The 16,444-nt window shown below is 39.4% G+C and overlaps 1 protein-coding gene across 2 annotated transcripts in view; it reads right to left on the reverse strand.

The window, feature by feature from the left end:
* The window catches only part of LOC126428179 (peptidyl-prolyl cis-trans isomerase G), a 57,083-nt gene extending 41,058 nt beyond the window's left edge, over positions 1 to 16,025 (reverse strand). The window contains exons 1-6 of one of the 2 annotated variants that reach the window (XM_050090094.1): positions 15,887 to 16,025; positions 15,351 to 15,662; positions 15,165 to 15,252; positions 12,739 to 12,768; positions 8,096 to 8,241; positions 851 to 962 (exon numbers count right to left, since the gene is read on the reverse strand). In XM_050090094.1, coding sequence (XP_049946051.1) covers positions 851 to 962; positions 8,096 to 8,241; positions 12,739 to 12,768; positions 15,165 to 15,252; positions 15,351 to 15,642 — 668 coding nt within the window. In that variant the 5' untranslated portion in view covers positions 15,643 to 15,662; positions 15,887 to 16,025. Of the gene's footprint in view, positions 1 to 850; positions 963 to 8,095; positions 8,242 to 12,738; positions 12,843 to 15,164; positions 15,253 to 15,350; positions 15,663 to 15,886 lie in introns of those variants that run through there. The other variant, XM_050090095.1, reaches the window with a different exon arrangement.
* Positions 16,026 to 16,444: the final 419 nt, after the last annotated feature.

Here is a 16,444-nt window from a genome sequence, read left to right on the forward strand (position 1 = left end):
CTTCATGTTGCACTGCTATATAAATATATAAAAAAATTGCTTTATATATTTTTTACTATTTCGTGAACACAAGCAATCAACAGTGTGCAACATAATGAAGTGGGAATTTTAACGAAAGCAACCTAAACTGCAAACAACATTGGCTCGGAGATTTTTTTTTTACATTGTTTTCACCCGTTATTAAGTACCATTACAGTTAAGTAGGATACTTCTCCTATACTTTTTGATGTAGGGCTCCATCACTCAATGAAAATTTGCCAAAAGGGCTAAAAATAGCCAACAACTAATGCAAAAGCTGATAAACGGAATATAAAAGTGAGCAACTGTACAAAAATTATCCAGCAACAGCACTATTTGAGTAAACAAATAACGCTATTAAAATAGCTGATTGCTGTTTTCTTCTTTGCTAGAATTAACTTTTACTTCAGATGTTCTCCCTATGGGTGTGTGTAATGAGATAGGTTTGTGTTTAATATTCTACCTGATCAGCTGCTATCTATGATAGAAGCACTACTGCAACAATAATGTCCTTTCATTTGAGTCTTCTCTGATACCAAACATTACCACACTGCATATTTTTTCACTAAATTATACCTGTCAGCACTGATGACAAATGGTACCTTGAAAAAGTAACCTAGCCGTACCTAATAAAGACACATCAAAGCCACTAACGTGTTTCAAAATATTCTTCAAACTGAATCTATTCTGGTTTAACATTAAGACAATATTCATAAAGGTTATGAAAGATCGTCACCTTTCAATTTGCCAATGGCACTGAAGTTAAAGTGACTTCGTACAATGACAAAAATAGACTATCAGACATTCACAACTAAGTATTTGTAAGCTCTACCTTTTCTCTTTCTTTTGCTTCTTTCTTTTCTTCTTCTTTTTCTTCTTATCTGCATCAGAATCACTACCTGTTTCAGCAGAACTACTTGACACCTTTTTCCTTTTCTTCTTCTCTGCAGCAGAGAAACAAGTACAATTAATTTCTCAAGAATTGGGAAATAAGTCCTACAATAGTTACAAGTTACAAATAGCATATTCTACATGACAGAAATATTAAAGTGGTTATATACTCCCATACCTTGATAACATTAACTCATGCAACTTAAAATTGAAAAGTATATTAGGTTATGAGCACCAACGACTTCATTTTTACGTCAGCATAAACTGTATCTTAATTAAGGAATAATTTGTAACTTTTTATTTCTGTAAATTTTGCACAAAACATTTACCAAAAATAACACACTAGTTTCCCTACCTCAGGTGCCTGGGCGAGGGGATAACCGATATGACAAAGGCCAGAAAATGTACAGCAACAACGGAATTGAAGCACGTTGCTACCACAGCAGAGTTGCAGGCATCTGGCAATCCACGTGAATCAGTTGTACACAGCAGACAGGTGCACACAAGTGGGCAGTGCTGTGAGAGCACGGAAAGGTGACAGGTTGGGTAGACGTCCCTCCTCCTGTCACTCAGATTGTAGCAATACTTCGACAGAGGACAGGGCGACGAGAGCCGAGCTTACGATACTCCAAATATTAATACTTGCTATTAATACTGCACTCAAAAGTCTGGGTTCGAATAATGAAACTGAACAGAAACACACAGACACACAAAATAATGTAGTTCTGTGCGAGTGTGTACATACGCAAGGTTTTCGATCTCATGTCCGAGTACATCGACTGTTAGACAACTTAACTGTATGGTGCAAAAAACTCGCATCCGGCTTCACTGCACAGACAGATGTATCAATTCGGTATCAGTTAGAAAAAAGGGAACACAATATCTGTGTTCGATAGTAACAAACAAACCCGGAACACGATCGCGAACTCACTAACTTCCGCAACCCACTGGTACTCTCCTCGTGACTGAAAATGCGGGGTACCTCTCTGTTCTAAAAGTTTCCGGTAAAGTCGTACATTCTGTTTGCAACGCTTTTCTCGCGTTACCAGCCAATGTCAAAAAGTTTTAAAAAGGCGAACACAGAAAACAGTTCTGTGTACTTGAACATTAGCTGCCTGATAGCAAAGTAATATTTGCAAATCTCCTACAAAATACATTCTCTCAAATAAGTACTTTGAAGATTAGTTGGTACCATTACAAAGAATTAGTACATTTGGCGATCAATGAACAGCTTTCATTGGCTTTTAGTTGCATTTTGTAAGAAACTGGACTTCATTTCCTCCACCCATCCCCTCCCACAAAACTCTGTCAGGTACCTTCCCCCTGCCCTTTAAGTCCAAATTTTGGATTCGCACTCACACGAACCAATCACAATTATACTACGGGGAAACGAATGGGAAATGGACTCTGAGGCAATATTATAGAAAGGGAAGATGAAGTATGTGAAAACGAGTCTCGAGATACAGTCAGTTGAAACGAAGCTGGTGAAGCTGACAGCAATCCCATAGAATCTTCTAGGTACTCAGGAGAGCCAGCCGTGACTAAACTATTCCACTTGATAGGAAACACACATAAGACAGGTGAATACCACCAGACTTCAAGAACAGTCACACAATTCCACCTGCAAAGAAGGCAGCTGATGAGAGTTGTGTAAATTAGTGAACCGTCGGTTTTGTAAGCCACAGCTGCAGCATACTACCAAATTATTACAGAAGAATGGGAAAACTGATAAATCAGATTGGGCTCCAGAGAAACGTTGGTACATACAAGGCAATACTGACCCTACAACTTATCTTAAAATATAGGTTGAAGAAAGGCAAACCTATGTTTAAGGCAGGGAAAGCCTTTAACAATATTGACTTCACCACACTCTTTGAAATTTTAAAGACAGCAGGTTAGGTTAGGTTAGTGGTGTTTAACGTCCCGTCGACAACGAGGTCATTAGAGAGGGAGTGCAAGCTCGGGTTAGGGAAGGATGGGGAAGGAAATCGGCCGTGCCCTTTCAAAGGAAACATCCTGGCATTTGCTTGAAACGATTTAGGGAAATCACGGAAAACCTAAATCAGGATGGCCGGAGACGGGATTGAACCGTCGTCCTCCCGAATGCGAGTCCAGTGTGCTAACCACTGCGCCACGTCGCTCGGTACAAAAGACAGCAGGGATAAAACACAGTGAGTGAAGGTTATTTACAACCTGAACAGGAACCAGACTGTACTTATAAGAGTCAAGGACATGAAAGGGAAGCAGTGTCTGAGAAGGGGGGTGAGAGTGTCATATCCTATTCCCAACGTCCATCTGCACACTGAGAAAAAAAAGGAAAAAACAACTGAGGTCTAATTTGAAGGAATTTAAGTTCAGGGAGAGGAAATAAAAACAAATGAGGTTAGGTATTGTAAATCTGTGAGTGATAGCAAAGTACTTGGAAGAGCAGCTGAAGGAAAGAGGTCTGGAGGTGAACACAGACAAAAATAAAATGAGGCTAATGGAATGTAGGCAAACTAAATAAGGCGATTTTGAAAGAATTACATAAGAAAATAAAATGCTAAAATTAGAAGATAAGTTTCGCTATTTGGGCAGCCAAATAACTGACGACAGCCGAAGTAGACAACACAATATAAAATGCAGACTAGCTATAGTGCAAAAGTGGTTTTGAAAATGAGGAATTTGTTAAACTCTAATATAAATTTAAGAGTTAGCAAGTCTTTTCTGAATATATTTGTCCAGAATGTAGTCTGATACAGAAGTGAAATGTGGAGCCACAGGAAATTGCAGACAATTAGATGGGCAGGTCAAATAACCAATGAGATGGTACTGAATCGATCGAAGAAAGTAATGACAAGTTGATTTACGGAAGGGATCCGTTGACAGAACACATTCTGAGACTGAGTCACAAATAGAATAAGACTGTATTGTTGTTTATTTAATTACAACCCAGGTTTCGGCCTTTTATGCCATTTTCAAGTGACAGAGTTAATGTCATTTACATATATTGCAGGACATCAAGCTTAAAATTGGCCATGAATTAAGAAAAATATTCACTCCTCATGAAATGCCAGGTGTAAAATCATCATCTCTTTTTTTATTTACTGACCTTTTCACAAGATGATGATTTTACATCTGGTATTTGGTGGGTAGCCAATTTTAAGATTTATGTCCTGTAACATACATTAATGACATAAACTCAATCTCTTGAAAATGGCATAAAAGGCTAAAACCTGGGCCATAATTAAATGAACAACAATACAGTCAAATGGTAGTGTTTTCATTTAAAAATTACTGTATGACTGTTGCTCAGCAACATCAAAAACTGTTTAATGCAATAACAAGGGTGTATATGCGGACAAGAAAAAATAATTCCTGTCTTTTTCCCAGATTTTCCGGTTAAAAATACACTTTCTCCCGGGTGAAAAAACACTTTTTCCATGTCAAGCGACAGTATACCTTTCCTTGAAACTGTAAAACATATCAATGCTTTGATTATGGTTTTATACACTGGTGTAGAATTTCCCAGCACTTTAGAAAACAAAACTCAGGGAAAAAAACACGTTTTGGAAAGATCTTTGATGTGCAGCAACACATCCAGTACATATTTTTGTATTACAAAAGTATAAATTCAAATTCCTCCAAACACCACATGTTACTTTCCGAAGCATTGAAATCGAGATTGCAATGCTCTTTTGTAACCCTGTCATAGTTCATGTCACATGATATAACCAGCCAATGACAGTGGATACTCAGAGAATATGGACATGTGATGATTTCAGCCAAAAGCATCATCACTGTGAAGTAGCGCTAACACACAAACAGAGAAAGTTAATGGTTTAAATTAGTATATATACTGTTGCTACAAGAAAAGAAAAGCTTTCACATATAGTATTGGTCTGCAAGATTAATAGGCTGCAACAGAAGCTAAGCTTTCACATATAATGTTGATTACATATAATGTTGATCTTTTTTGCACATGTTACATTTTAAGATACATCACACAAATGTGCCAGTAAAATTTTTAACGACATGAATGTCTGATCTTCTAGGTTCGAAATTCTTCTAACGGTTGTCGTCAAAGTTGCTTTTTAAATGAGAGTCAAAGGCTCTGTGATTTTAGAAGTTCATTGTACATTCTCACACACCGTTCATCTTGCGTAAAAGGAAATTTACTTTGAAAGTAATGATTTTCATACAACCATTCGCAATATTTTCTCACAACCTGTTAGAAATACATTTGTTTCAGCAGTTGCCAGAGAGCACCAGATAAGGGGCGTCACCGCACTTGCGCAGATATGACGACGCAGGAAGCCCGTATGTTCCTATGTGTAAAACATTAAAAATCTTACATTATGTAATAAAAGAAACAAGACATTAGAGTATACTCCAAGAGCATCAGCATTTTGCGAACCATGCTAAAAATGCATAATTCGGTTTAAAGTGCAGATCCATATGTCCAGATTCGGAAGTAAATTTTCGTGGAGTACCAGTACTGTCTTCTCTCATGTTTGGTTCTTTATTATGGCATAATGCCGTACATGCCAAAAGATGAAAACGTGCACTTGAAATGCATTTATTGGGACCGTGAATTTGTCAAATCTCTAAATACAACCAACCTGAGTAGCAGTCTCGCTTTTAGGAAATCTTCTGAAAGAATACACTGATGTATTAGTAAACGTTAGCAGCTTTGAGTCTTGATAAGTCAAGCACAGAAACTTTGAGTCGTAAGTGCTAACACTGATTGCGATGAAAAGTCAAAAGAAGAAATTTCAAAGATCCGACAATCTGGAATTGGAGGTCTGCACACGGAACGTGTTGTCTGCAGTGAAAGTGCCTGGTGAGCATTAAAATTTGGTTATTCCAGGCTTTCGTACGTGGATGCAGTGGGGCTGTTCTTGCTGAAAAATGTACCTCTATTCCTCTCCCACCAACACTTACCAGTTGTGGTATAGTCAATGTCCCAACATATCGTATAATACAACCTCTGACAAAGTTCGGTGAATAGTCCTGTAACATTAACATAGATGAACTACGAACTACAGTTACCTTACTGTCCTTCAAACTAGTCACCTCCCATAACCATGCACTGCTGAGCTCTGTGATGCATATCCTGGAAACTTTGCACAAAGCCTTCTTTTGGGATGGTGTTCAGAAGTCGCATCACATTTTGTCAGATGTCAGCAATATCATAAAATCTCTCCCCTTTCAAAACAAGTGAGTCGAGGGAATAAGTAGTAGTCTGGAGGATTGAGATCTGGCAAGTATGGTGGATATTCAAATTGCATCATCCCCTTTTCTGCCAGGAACTGTTTGACGATATTGCTGTGTGGGCAAGTGGTGTTGTAAACAAAAAACCAGGAACCTTGTTGTGAATACTGGGGCCATACCCTGTGTAGACGTTGCATGAAACAGGTCAAAATTTCAACTTACTGCGCAGCGTTCAACGTCGTTCCCTCAGGCAGAAATTGAGGATAATACCTTACTATCAGAAAAAGTGATGAGCATTGTTTTGATCCACGATTTTTCGGCTATGACCTTTTTCCGACGAGGTGATGAAGAACGCCATTCCATGTTTTGCCGTTTCATTTCACGGTCATACCGGAGACACCAGGTTTCATCCTCAGTGACAACACAGTTCAAGAAGTAGGGTGTTGCACCCACCGTTTTGACAAAATTCTGTGAAGCCTCTAAATGTGCCTGCTTCTGATTGTCAATTGAGTGATATGGCACAAGACAACACGTCTTCCTCTTCCCGAACTCCTGCGTAAGGATTTTTCGCACAGATTCGCAGTTCATTGGCTATCTTGCACACAGTTAATCGACAGTCATTCACGACTAATGTCCTCACTTTCTCAACGTTTTTGTCACTGACAGCAGTCGCCAGTTGTCCAAAACGGGGATTGTCAAACACACTTTCCCGGCCTCATCGAAAATGGGAGAACCCCTCGTACACACACTTCATGGACAGTGCTCGATTCCCATGAACATGCAGCAACATAGCATGTGTTTCTTTCAGTGTCTTGTCAAACTTAAAACAAAACTTTAAATTGATCCTTTGCTCATTCATTGTCCTGTTGTCAGTTCACAACCAATGCACCCAATGCACTAATCATGGCACTTTGTCCAACAGGTCTAGCACAGAATACACACGATGCTCAGCTAAACTACAGCGGGGACAGGTCGTCAACTCCGGCTGCTACACAGATTCAGCGTTGCGAGTCACCAGTATTACCCAATCGACTGTTCTGACTTCATTCACCCAACTTTAGTGTCAGAGGTTGTAGTTCTCTTCGTGGAGATAAAATGGGCATACTAAACATTCCTTTTAGCCTTCACTTTTGGGCTGCCACATCTGAATCAATGACAACACTGTTGCTCTGATGCTCTGGACACTGTGCTTACAAATAATTCCAGATAAACGAAATGCAGTACCATTACTCATAATGATGCTCTAAAGCAAATACACACACTGTTCAGTAATGGTCATAATTCTCACAAAGCACATGCCTCTTCACGAGATATTTACGGTGAAGTCTGAGTATCTCGCTGCTTATGACAGTAACTGCAGTAACTGGTCAATTCTCTGCAGTGACTTCTGTGCAGTACATAGGAGGCAGTCACAAACTCTGTCAACTTGATCTTAACTTGCAGCTGTCTAGGCATCCTTCAAATGCCCAAAACACTGTAAGTTTATGCACACACCAGTAACGGTCAATTCACAAGGATGAGATCAGATTAATTACACTATGTACAGAGATACTTACACAGTCATGCTGCCTCTGCTCCGTATGTGAATGGAAAGGGAAGAAACCCTAATAACAGGTGCAGTGTGAAGTACCCTCTGCCGAGCACTTCACTGGGGTTTAGATGTAGGTAATAGCATTTCCTCTCGAGATGACAAACGCAGTAAATTGCTGACATTGGAAATCAAACACTCATTCTTTCGAGTACTTATGATGGCTCTCAGCACTATGGGACTTAACATCTGTGGTCATCAGTCCCCTAGAACTTAGAACTACTTAAACCTAACTAACCTAAGGACATCACACACATCCATGCCCGAGGCAGGATTCGAACCTGCGACCGTAGCAGTCGCGCGGTTCCGGACTGAGCGCCTAGAACCGCGAGGCCACTGCGGCCGGCGAGTACTTATGAGCTGGAAACTAACCTGAAATGAAAATATTCCCTCTGTGAGCCTCACCTTTGCCTCTGATCTTCAAAACAAGCTCTCCACAGTTTGTGACGCGTGCGTCCTGCAGGGGGCGGCACATGCGGTCGACCGGCAGGCCCTCGATGTGAGAGACGACGTGCTGGCCAGATAGCACGTGGCCAAAGACCACGTGTACTCTGCAACGCAACATAACACAATAATCTAACAGCGGAAAACACATCAACTGCAACAGTGAAAACTACACAAGCTCCTTTGCTGGAGACAGCTTTACAACTGAGAGCAGTGTGGCATTTAACGTTAATCTATATAAATGTCAACTTTTGCAGCATCCCAGGACTGGAATTCAAGAGGGAACCAACCCACACAGACGAGGAACAGATATTTTGATTTTTATTGCAATTCAGAACTATTCTAAAATGGAAGAGTAAATGTGGCTAATAATTATTCATTTCTTATGAGAAAATAAATACACAGGGTGTCCACAATGAGACTCCAACATTTTAATGTCCTATATCTTTCTCATTTCAGATGGTGGACCTGCGAATCCTGAAGGGGCAGACAGAGCAACTCAACAAGTTTGTGGCGCGCAAATTTGATACGGCAAGTGGCCGTAGTGGAGCTGCAATCAACTGTTTTAGCAAAATGGAGGATATGAAGGAGCGTGCACAAGTGATCTGGTGGTACGCAGAGACAAAATCGGCGACCCAAGTGCAAAGAAACTTTCGTCGGGTTTATAACAAAGACTAGAAAGAAGTGGTGTGATCAGTTTTTGGCTACTGGGAGTGTTGCGAAAGGGCACGGTGGTGGTAAGCCTAGGATCAGCGAACATCATGTGGAACAAGTGTGGCGGTCTTTCGAACAAAGTCCACAGAAGTCAGTGCGACAGGCAGCACGAGAACTTCGTATGAAACGTTCAACAGTGCACAAAGTGCTTCATCAGCAATTACATTTGTATGCTTATAAAGTGTAGGTTGTGCAAGAAATCAAGCCTGATGATCGAACAAAGTGAGAAGAATTTGCACGTGTCATGTTATATCGCATTGCCGCGGACGAGACTTTTTATCACGCGTGATGTTTACTGACGAGGCAATCTTTCACGTGTCAGGGGCTGTCAATCGTCACAATGTGCGCATCTGGGGGTCCGAAAATCCACATGCACCTAGGGAACACATGCGCGACAGTCCGAAAGTTAGTGTGTGGTGTAGTTTGATGATAAATCGCATTGTTGGGCCGTTTTTCTTTCAGGAGCCGACTGTGGATGGAGCCATCTACCTGAACATGTTGGAACAATTTGCCGTGCCACAGATGAAAGACCTGCAGCCATATGTGATGTTTCAACAGGATGGTACACCAGCCCATTGGAGCCTTGATGCCCGGAAAATTTTAAATGACACGTTCCCACAACGATGGATTGGCCATGGAGGTCCAATTCCTTGGCCGCCATGTTCGCCTGACATACCCCCCCCCCCCCTCGATTATTTCTTGTGGGGTTATGTGAAAGACCGGGTATACGCTACACCAGTAAATGACCTGCAAGACTTCATACACTGCATAAGAATTGTCATCAACTGTGTCAAAGAACAGTTGTTCCGCAACACATGGCACGGAATCGATTATAGACTTGATATTCTTCGCGCTACCTGTGGCGCCCATGTTCAAGTGTACTGAACCGTCCACCTGTGTATGAAAACTTGATGAGCTGCTGTATGATTTGCCTGTATTTGTTCGACAGTAAATTGTGTTTTCTCTCAGATTTTATGAGTTCAAATGTTGGAGCCTCATTGTGGACACCCTGTATAATAGTACTATCTAAATATACCAGTAACTTATTTTCAACAATTTGCGAATTAGCTACCTCTCGCATTCTAGTGCACAATTTTACACAGTATTTTTAACAATTGTTGATCAGCCTCAAGATGTTAAATTTTGAGGAAAAATCATATAACTTACAAGGACAATACAGTCTGTTTCGAACAATTAAGCTATCAACAAGACAACTACCTGTTAGCACTACATAACCGAAACTGCTACTGAGACAGTACTTATTTTTTTTTGTACCTATGTTAAGTATCGAAGTACTCTAACACCTGCGAGAATATGGAGGTTCTGAATGGGGACACTTATTAATGCCTTTGACTTTCTTACAAACTTGATAATATGAGACCACAGTGAGAAAAACGGGGTTTTCAATGGGGATGTAAAGACAGCTTCAAAATGTAATACTTAAAAAACAGATTGCTATTACGCCACCTCTTAACCGAACTCTGACCTTTCCAACTAACTATACTACTGATCAGTATCACCACAGCCTTTACTTCACAGAAAGCACCGACAGTTACATAACTGCTAAAAACAGAACAGCAGTACTGCGAACTTTACTCAACCCACTTAAAACTTTTTTTTCGCGAACTTTCATTGTGTGACACTACAAATATTCTCTTTCGGAGTTAATTTCACTAATGCATAGGTGCAAAATGAAAGGTGAATACCAAATATACAAAAACAACGTTCTACATCACACACAATGAATACAACCATAATCACAGGCTATCAACTTCAGACACAAACATGTATACAGCCTGCTGTAGCGCCCTCTAGTCTTGGAAAACAGTGTTCATTCATCACAAAAGATGTTGCCAGTACTGTAGACCAAGCCAGAAGTTGTTCTCCCCCACAAAAGCTAGGCTCCTTGTGTCACATTGGTCACAAGAACAAGGCAGTTGTCAACCATTCCAAGAGCACACAGAGTATTGTGTGAAGCATAGTGCCGGAAGAGCACAGTGCCTCACCTGACAGCACAAGAAGTCTCAGTGATCTGGATATGGCCTCCATTGTTCAGTCTCCTTTCACAAACACCAAAGTGAACTATGACCTTTGCTACAGAGCATCGAGTGACATTATACTGAGTGCACTATCCGAAAATTACCTCAAGCAATTTAACAGAGAACCGACTCATGGATATAACATCTTGGACCTACTGATAACAAACAGACCCAAACTTTTCGACTGTAAGTGCAGAAAAGGGAATCAGTGATCATAAGGCCGTTGCAGCATCCCTGAATATGGAAGTAAATAGGAATATAAAAAAAGGGAGGAAGGTTTATCTGTTTAGCAAGAGTAATAGGAGGCAGATTTCCGACTACCTAACAGATCAAAACAAAAATTTCTGTTTTGACACTGACAATATTGAGTGTTTATGGAAAAAGTTCAAGGCAATCGTAAAATGCGTTTTAGACAGGTACTTGCCAACTGTGAGGGACGGGAAAAACCCACCGTGGTTCAACAACAAAGTTAGGAAACTACTGCGAAAGCAAAGAGAGCTTCACTGCAAGTTTAAATGCAGCCAAAACCTCTCAGACAAACAGAAGCTAAACGATGTCAAAGTAAGCGTAAGGAGGGCTATGCGCGAAGCGTTCAGTGAATTCGAGAGTAAAATTCAATGTACCGAGTTGACAGAAAATCTTAGGAAGTTCTGGTCTTACGTTAAATCAGTAAGTGGATCAAAACAGCATATCCAGACACTCTGGGATGATGACGATGATGATGGCATTGAAGCAGAGGATGGCACACGTAAAGCTGAAATACTAAACACCTTTTTCCAAAGCTGTTTCACAGAGGAAGACCACACTGCAGTTCCTTCTCTAAATCCTCGCACGAACGAAAAAATTGCTGACATCAAAATAACTGTCCAAGAAATAGAAAAGCAACTGAAATCACTCAACAGAGGAAAGTCCACTAGACCTGACGGGATACCAATTCGATTCTACACAGAGTACACGAAAGACCTTGCCCTCCTTCTAACAGCTGTGTACTGCAAGTCTCTAGAGCAACGGAAGGTTCCAAATGATTGGAAAAGAGCACAGGTAGTCCCAGTTTTCAAGAAGGGTCGCCGAGCAGATGTGCAACACTATAGGCCTATATATCTGACATCAATCTGTTGTAGAATTTTAGAACATGTTTTTTGCTCGTGTATCATTTCTGGAAACCCAGAATCTACTCTGTAGGTATCAACATGGATCCCGGAAACAGCGATCGTGTGAAACCCAACTCGCTTCATTTGTTCATGAGACCCAGAAAATATTAGATAAAGACTCCCAGGTAGATACCATTTTCCTTGACTTCCGAAAGGCCTTCGATACAGTTCCGCACATCTGTCCCTTGTGGCACAATCTTTTCTTTGTGGTATTTACGCACAATGTACAATGGAAGCAGTAGAACTGAACTGCCGTCAGCTTCAAATACAGGTTCTCTAAATTTTCTCAATAGTGTCCCTCAAAATGAATGGCCCTATTTTTGTGCCATTTTGTCTATTTTTGTTGTTGAATGTATATAATGAGGAAACATTGAATCTGTAGATACCACCCATTGACTTTGCCTCCTCACATCATAAAAATCTACAGATAATTATGTCACAACAACTAACACTATCTTCACATTTGTTTCAGAAAATAATAAAGAAGCAAAATAAATACTGCCGCTGTTCTGTTCTCTCTTTCTGTGTATGTATGAGAACATTCCACATCACCATCATGCTACAAGTCAAAGACAATGCCTGGTATCACTAAGCTCAAGCCACTCCAAATAGATAACACTAAAACATTACTGTAACTTTACAAAATACTTTTCATTCATTATGAGAAATTTGTATAATTACAGAACTACATTCAACTTACCCGTCGAGATGAGGCGCCGGTTGTGTCGTACTAGAACAAAACATGATTAAAGAGCAAGAAGTCGGCCACGGCTAACGGGTCCCGCAGTGGCGCCCACATCTCAACTACACAGAAACAAAACAGCAGTTCACATCTGGCACTGTAGCTACATATCTCTAATCAGAACCAACTCCAGCAGTAACTGGCAATGACAAAATTTGTGCGTCACTTACAAATGTTGAAAACCATTCAAGTTGTGAAACAGCGCAAGTGATGAGTTTAATCATTAAAAAAGGAGTCTCACAATATAACATGAAAATGGCCAGACTCAGTAATGTGTCCATCAATATTAACTGAAGAATTTTATATCACTGTATTGACACTTTTCTACAAGTCACAAGTAATCAACAGATAATTACAAACATATGTTTTCAGCAGTGCATATGTCTATGGACAAGATTCACAACACAATACTACATAAAAACAATGCAAACTTAAAATTTATACAATAAATTTTTAAAAAGTTGTTTCACTGGTTGTATAGTTTTCAAAAAAGTTAATTTGTAGTCTTTCAACTGAATAACTAGAGAGTGATAAGTATTTATCAAAAGCATGAGCTCTCATCTCAAAAAGAAACAAAATTATCTTATTGCAAAGTAACCATAAGTTTTGTATACATTAATTGCACAAACTTGCACTCTTAATTTAATAAATGCCAGAGAGGGAGAGCACTTAACATTCCCCACACCCACACTGCATAATTATGATACAGTATCATATTTCTGATATCAGTGTAGTCAAATTTCCTTATCAAATTAAAGACAGCTACATGGCAATGGCAAGATTGTGGAATTACGTGAATATTAACCTTTCTGTTGGAACATTATACTGGGACACTATGCAAATACAGTGACATGACAAATGCTGTGCTGACACACACACACACACACACACACACACACACACACACAAACACACACACACGCGTACTGGAAACTCCCTCTCCTTGCGATTTTTAGTATGGCATTGACACAAACATTAAGCTGCACTATCAGTTAACCTGTCACTGCAACTTTTACTTAGCTATCAAATTTGTTTGTTTTGCCAAGTCACAACGAAATCATCACTTTGCAGACTAACCTATACCTCAGGTCGTCCTGCAGATCAGTCTGTAGCCACACTAAAAATTTCAGGTGAGGGCAAATGGTCCAATACCACACTTTAATCTAAAAATCTCTAGCTGAAAACTTCAAATTTCTATCCATTCACATGATAGTTTTACATTCAATACACTAGACACTCCCAAACCATTTCCCATTGAATATAAAGTACAGTACTGTCAACTGGGATGAGTCTGACCCCATTGGTGCAACATTGATCCAAGGGTCAATTTCATCCTTTTCTTTCCATTTGTGGGTCAATGTATATCTTCTTGAAAACAAAAATTGTCATACATTACAATGGAATTTGTTGACCTGAACTCACACACATTAAAATAATTTTTTTTTTTTAAATATTGTAGTTCAAAAAATCAAGCACATCATACATATCCGCTTATAAATTCAATTGGGAAACACTTTCTTGGCCCAGAAGCAATGGTTAATCCTATCATCAGATTCCTTTGTGTTCAAATTCACACATTTTAATGCGGTTGTGTTACTTTGTTGAATTACTGGAGACTGGAATACCACTCGTCTACTTTTACCAATGGCATTATCACCATGCTGAAAACCACAATTTTGAGTGTATCCAACACTGTGACCAAAACATCGATCTTAACACCCGCAGGAACGCAAACATGCAAACCCATTCAGTGACTAAAACCAATTAAATTAGTGTAACAATTGCCATACTCATACTGCACATCAACGTTTATCCCAGGACCATTCTACATGTGTTTATAGTAAAACAAATCTGAGGAATCACTGCAACCCAAAATCATGAGAAAGACTCTGACCCCTTCAATTAATTTTATTCTACTACCCTATGCAAAAAGTAACATACAATATGTGCTACGGGTGTTTGTATAAAAATGTACAATAATACTAAATAATGATAAAAACCAGCATGAATAGAAACTGATTCTACAAGAACGTAAAAAAGAAGGGGCCCAATCTTACTCCAGATGATGGTACACATACTGCTCTTTAGTTATTTCCTGCCCATCAAATATCTGTAGTTCAGAAATGTAAAGCATAAAATAACACCCTCTTCAGACAACCCTCACTTTCTTTTTCTTTTTTAACAACAATCTCTCATTTTCTTTCTTACACATCTTACAGTCTAGAGTAAATGCAAGTCATATTTCACATTATCAGCTCCAATTCCAATGTAAAACTATTTTCAATTTCTTATACAGTGAAATATTATGAAGTAAATAATGCATTAACAAATGGCATCCACTGACAATTCCGGTATTTTCAGTTTCTTTCATCAATTATACTCACATGAAAAACTGAGACCCATTTGTATCTTTACCCCTGTTTGCCATGGACAGCAAGAACGGCTTATCATGTTTCAGCTCGAAATTTTCATCTGAAAAACCATAACAATACTCATTGTGGGGCTTCAAATATCTAGATCATCAGGAAGTAACACTACATGTAGTGATTTTTCTAATAGCGACATGTTACCTGCAAATGTTCCTCCATAAATAGATTCGCCACCGGTACCATTTCCTACTGTAAAATCACCTCCCTGAATCATGAAATCTTTCACTACTCTGTGAAAGATAATTCCCTTGTAATGTAAAGGTTTGCCGGTGGTTTTTCCTTCACCTTTTTCTCCGGTGCAAAGGGCTCTGAAGTTCTCGCATGTTATTGGGCATGTATCAGAGAATAACTCGAAAACAATTCTGCCCATGGGCAACCCCCCAACTTCTATATCGAAGAAACAGCGGGGCCTGTATTGCTTCGTCACCGTCATTTTTACAGCTTGCACTTCGCCTGTAACATATTGAGAAAGAAATGTACCTGACGTTATGTTAATCAGTCGCTTACTATCAACATAAAGCCCATATCACTGAACATTTACGAACACGATGATAAGCAATGCAATGGACATGAAATCTTAAAAGCAAACAAAACACATTTTAGTAGGCAGCTATCCGTTGCTTTAATCACATGCTTCAGAAATATGCATCAAATGAAGACACACTCCAATAACACACCTTAAATGCAATGTACTGCTACTTATTTTGAGCCGTATCTGAAGACGAAAAAAATTCTCCGACACGCTACGATATTTGTTCCCGAAAAGCGAAAACAAACACTTTTCCTACCCCAACAGTATTAACTTCACACCAAAGATAACCAGTAACTAGCATTGACCCCCATTTACAACAAATGGACGTCACGTACCGTCAAAGATTTTACGCTACATACAATTTTCTTAAATGTACCAACATCCTAAATGCAGACCAGCATGTCATTAGTACAAGTCAAGTAAATAATTCGAATGAAATAACCAAAAAGTTAGTTCTGAAAACCATACGCCAATTAGTTAGTCAGTTACATGTCCCATGTTCCTTGATCGAAATCATGTGGAACGGGTCAGGTTACGGAATACATGTAGACAGGTACATGATTAGCGTTAACATTTTTTTAGTCTTACCGAAGTCACTACACTGTAAACACTAGAATTACATAGTTTTTAGTTCTTTTTCCTGGCTACCAGTTTTAAACAGCATTTTGTCCCTGTAACAGAAGGAGTTGTTCGGGAAAATGAT

Source organism: Schistocerca serialis, chromosome 12 (assembly GCF_023864345.2).
Source record: "Schistocerca serialis cubense isolate TAMUIC-IGC-003099 chromosome 12, iqSchSeri2.2, whole genome shotgun sequence".
NCBI lineage: Eukaryota > Metazoa > Arthropoda > Insecta > Orthoptera > Acrididae > Schistocerca > Schistocerca serialis.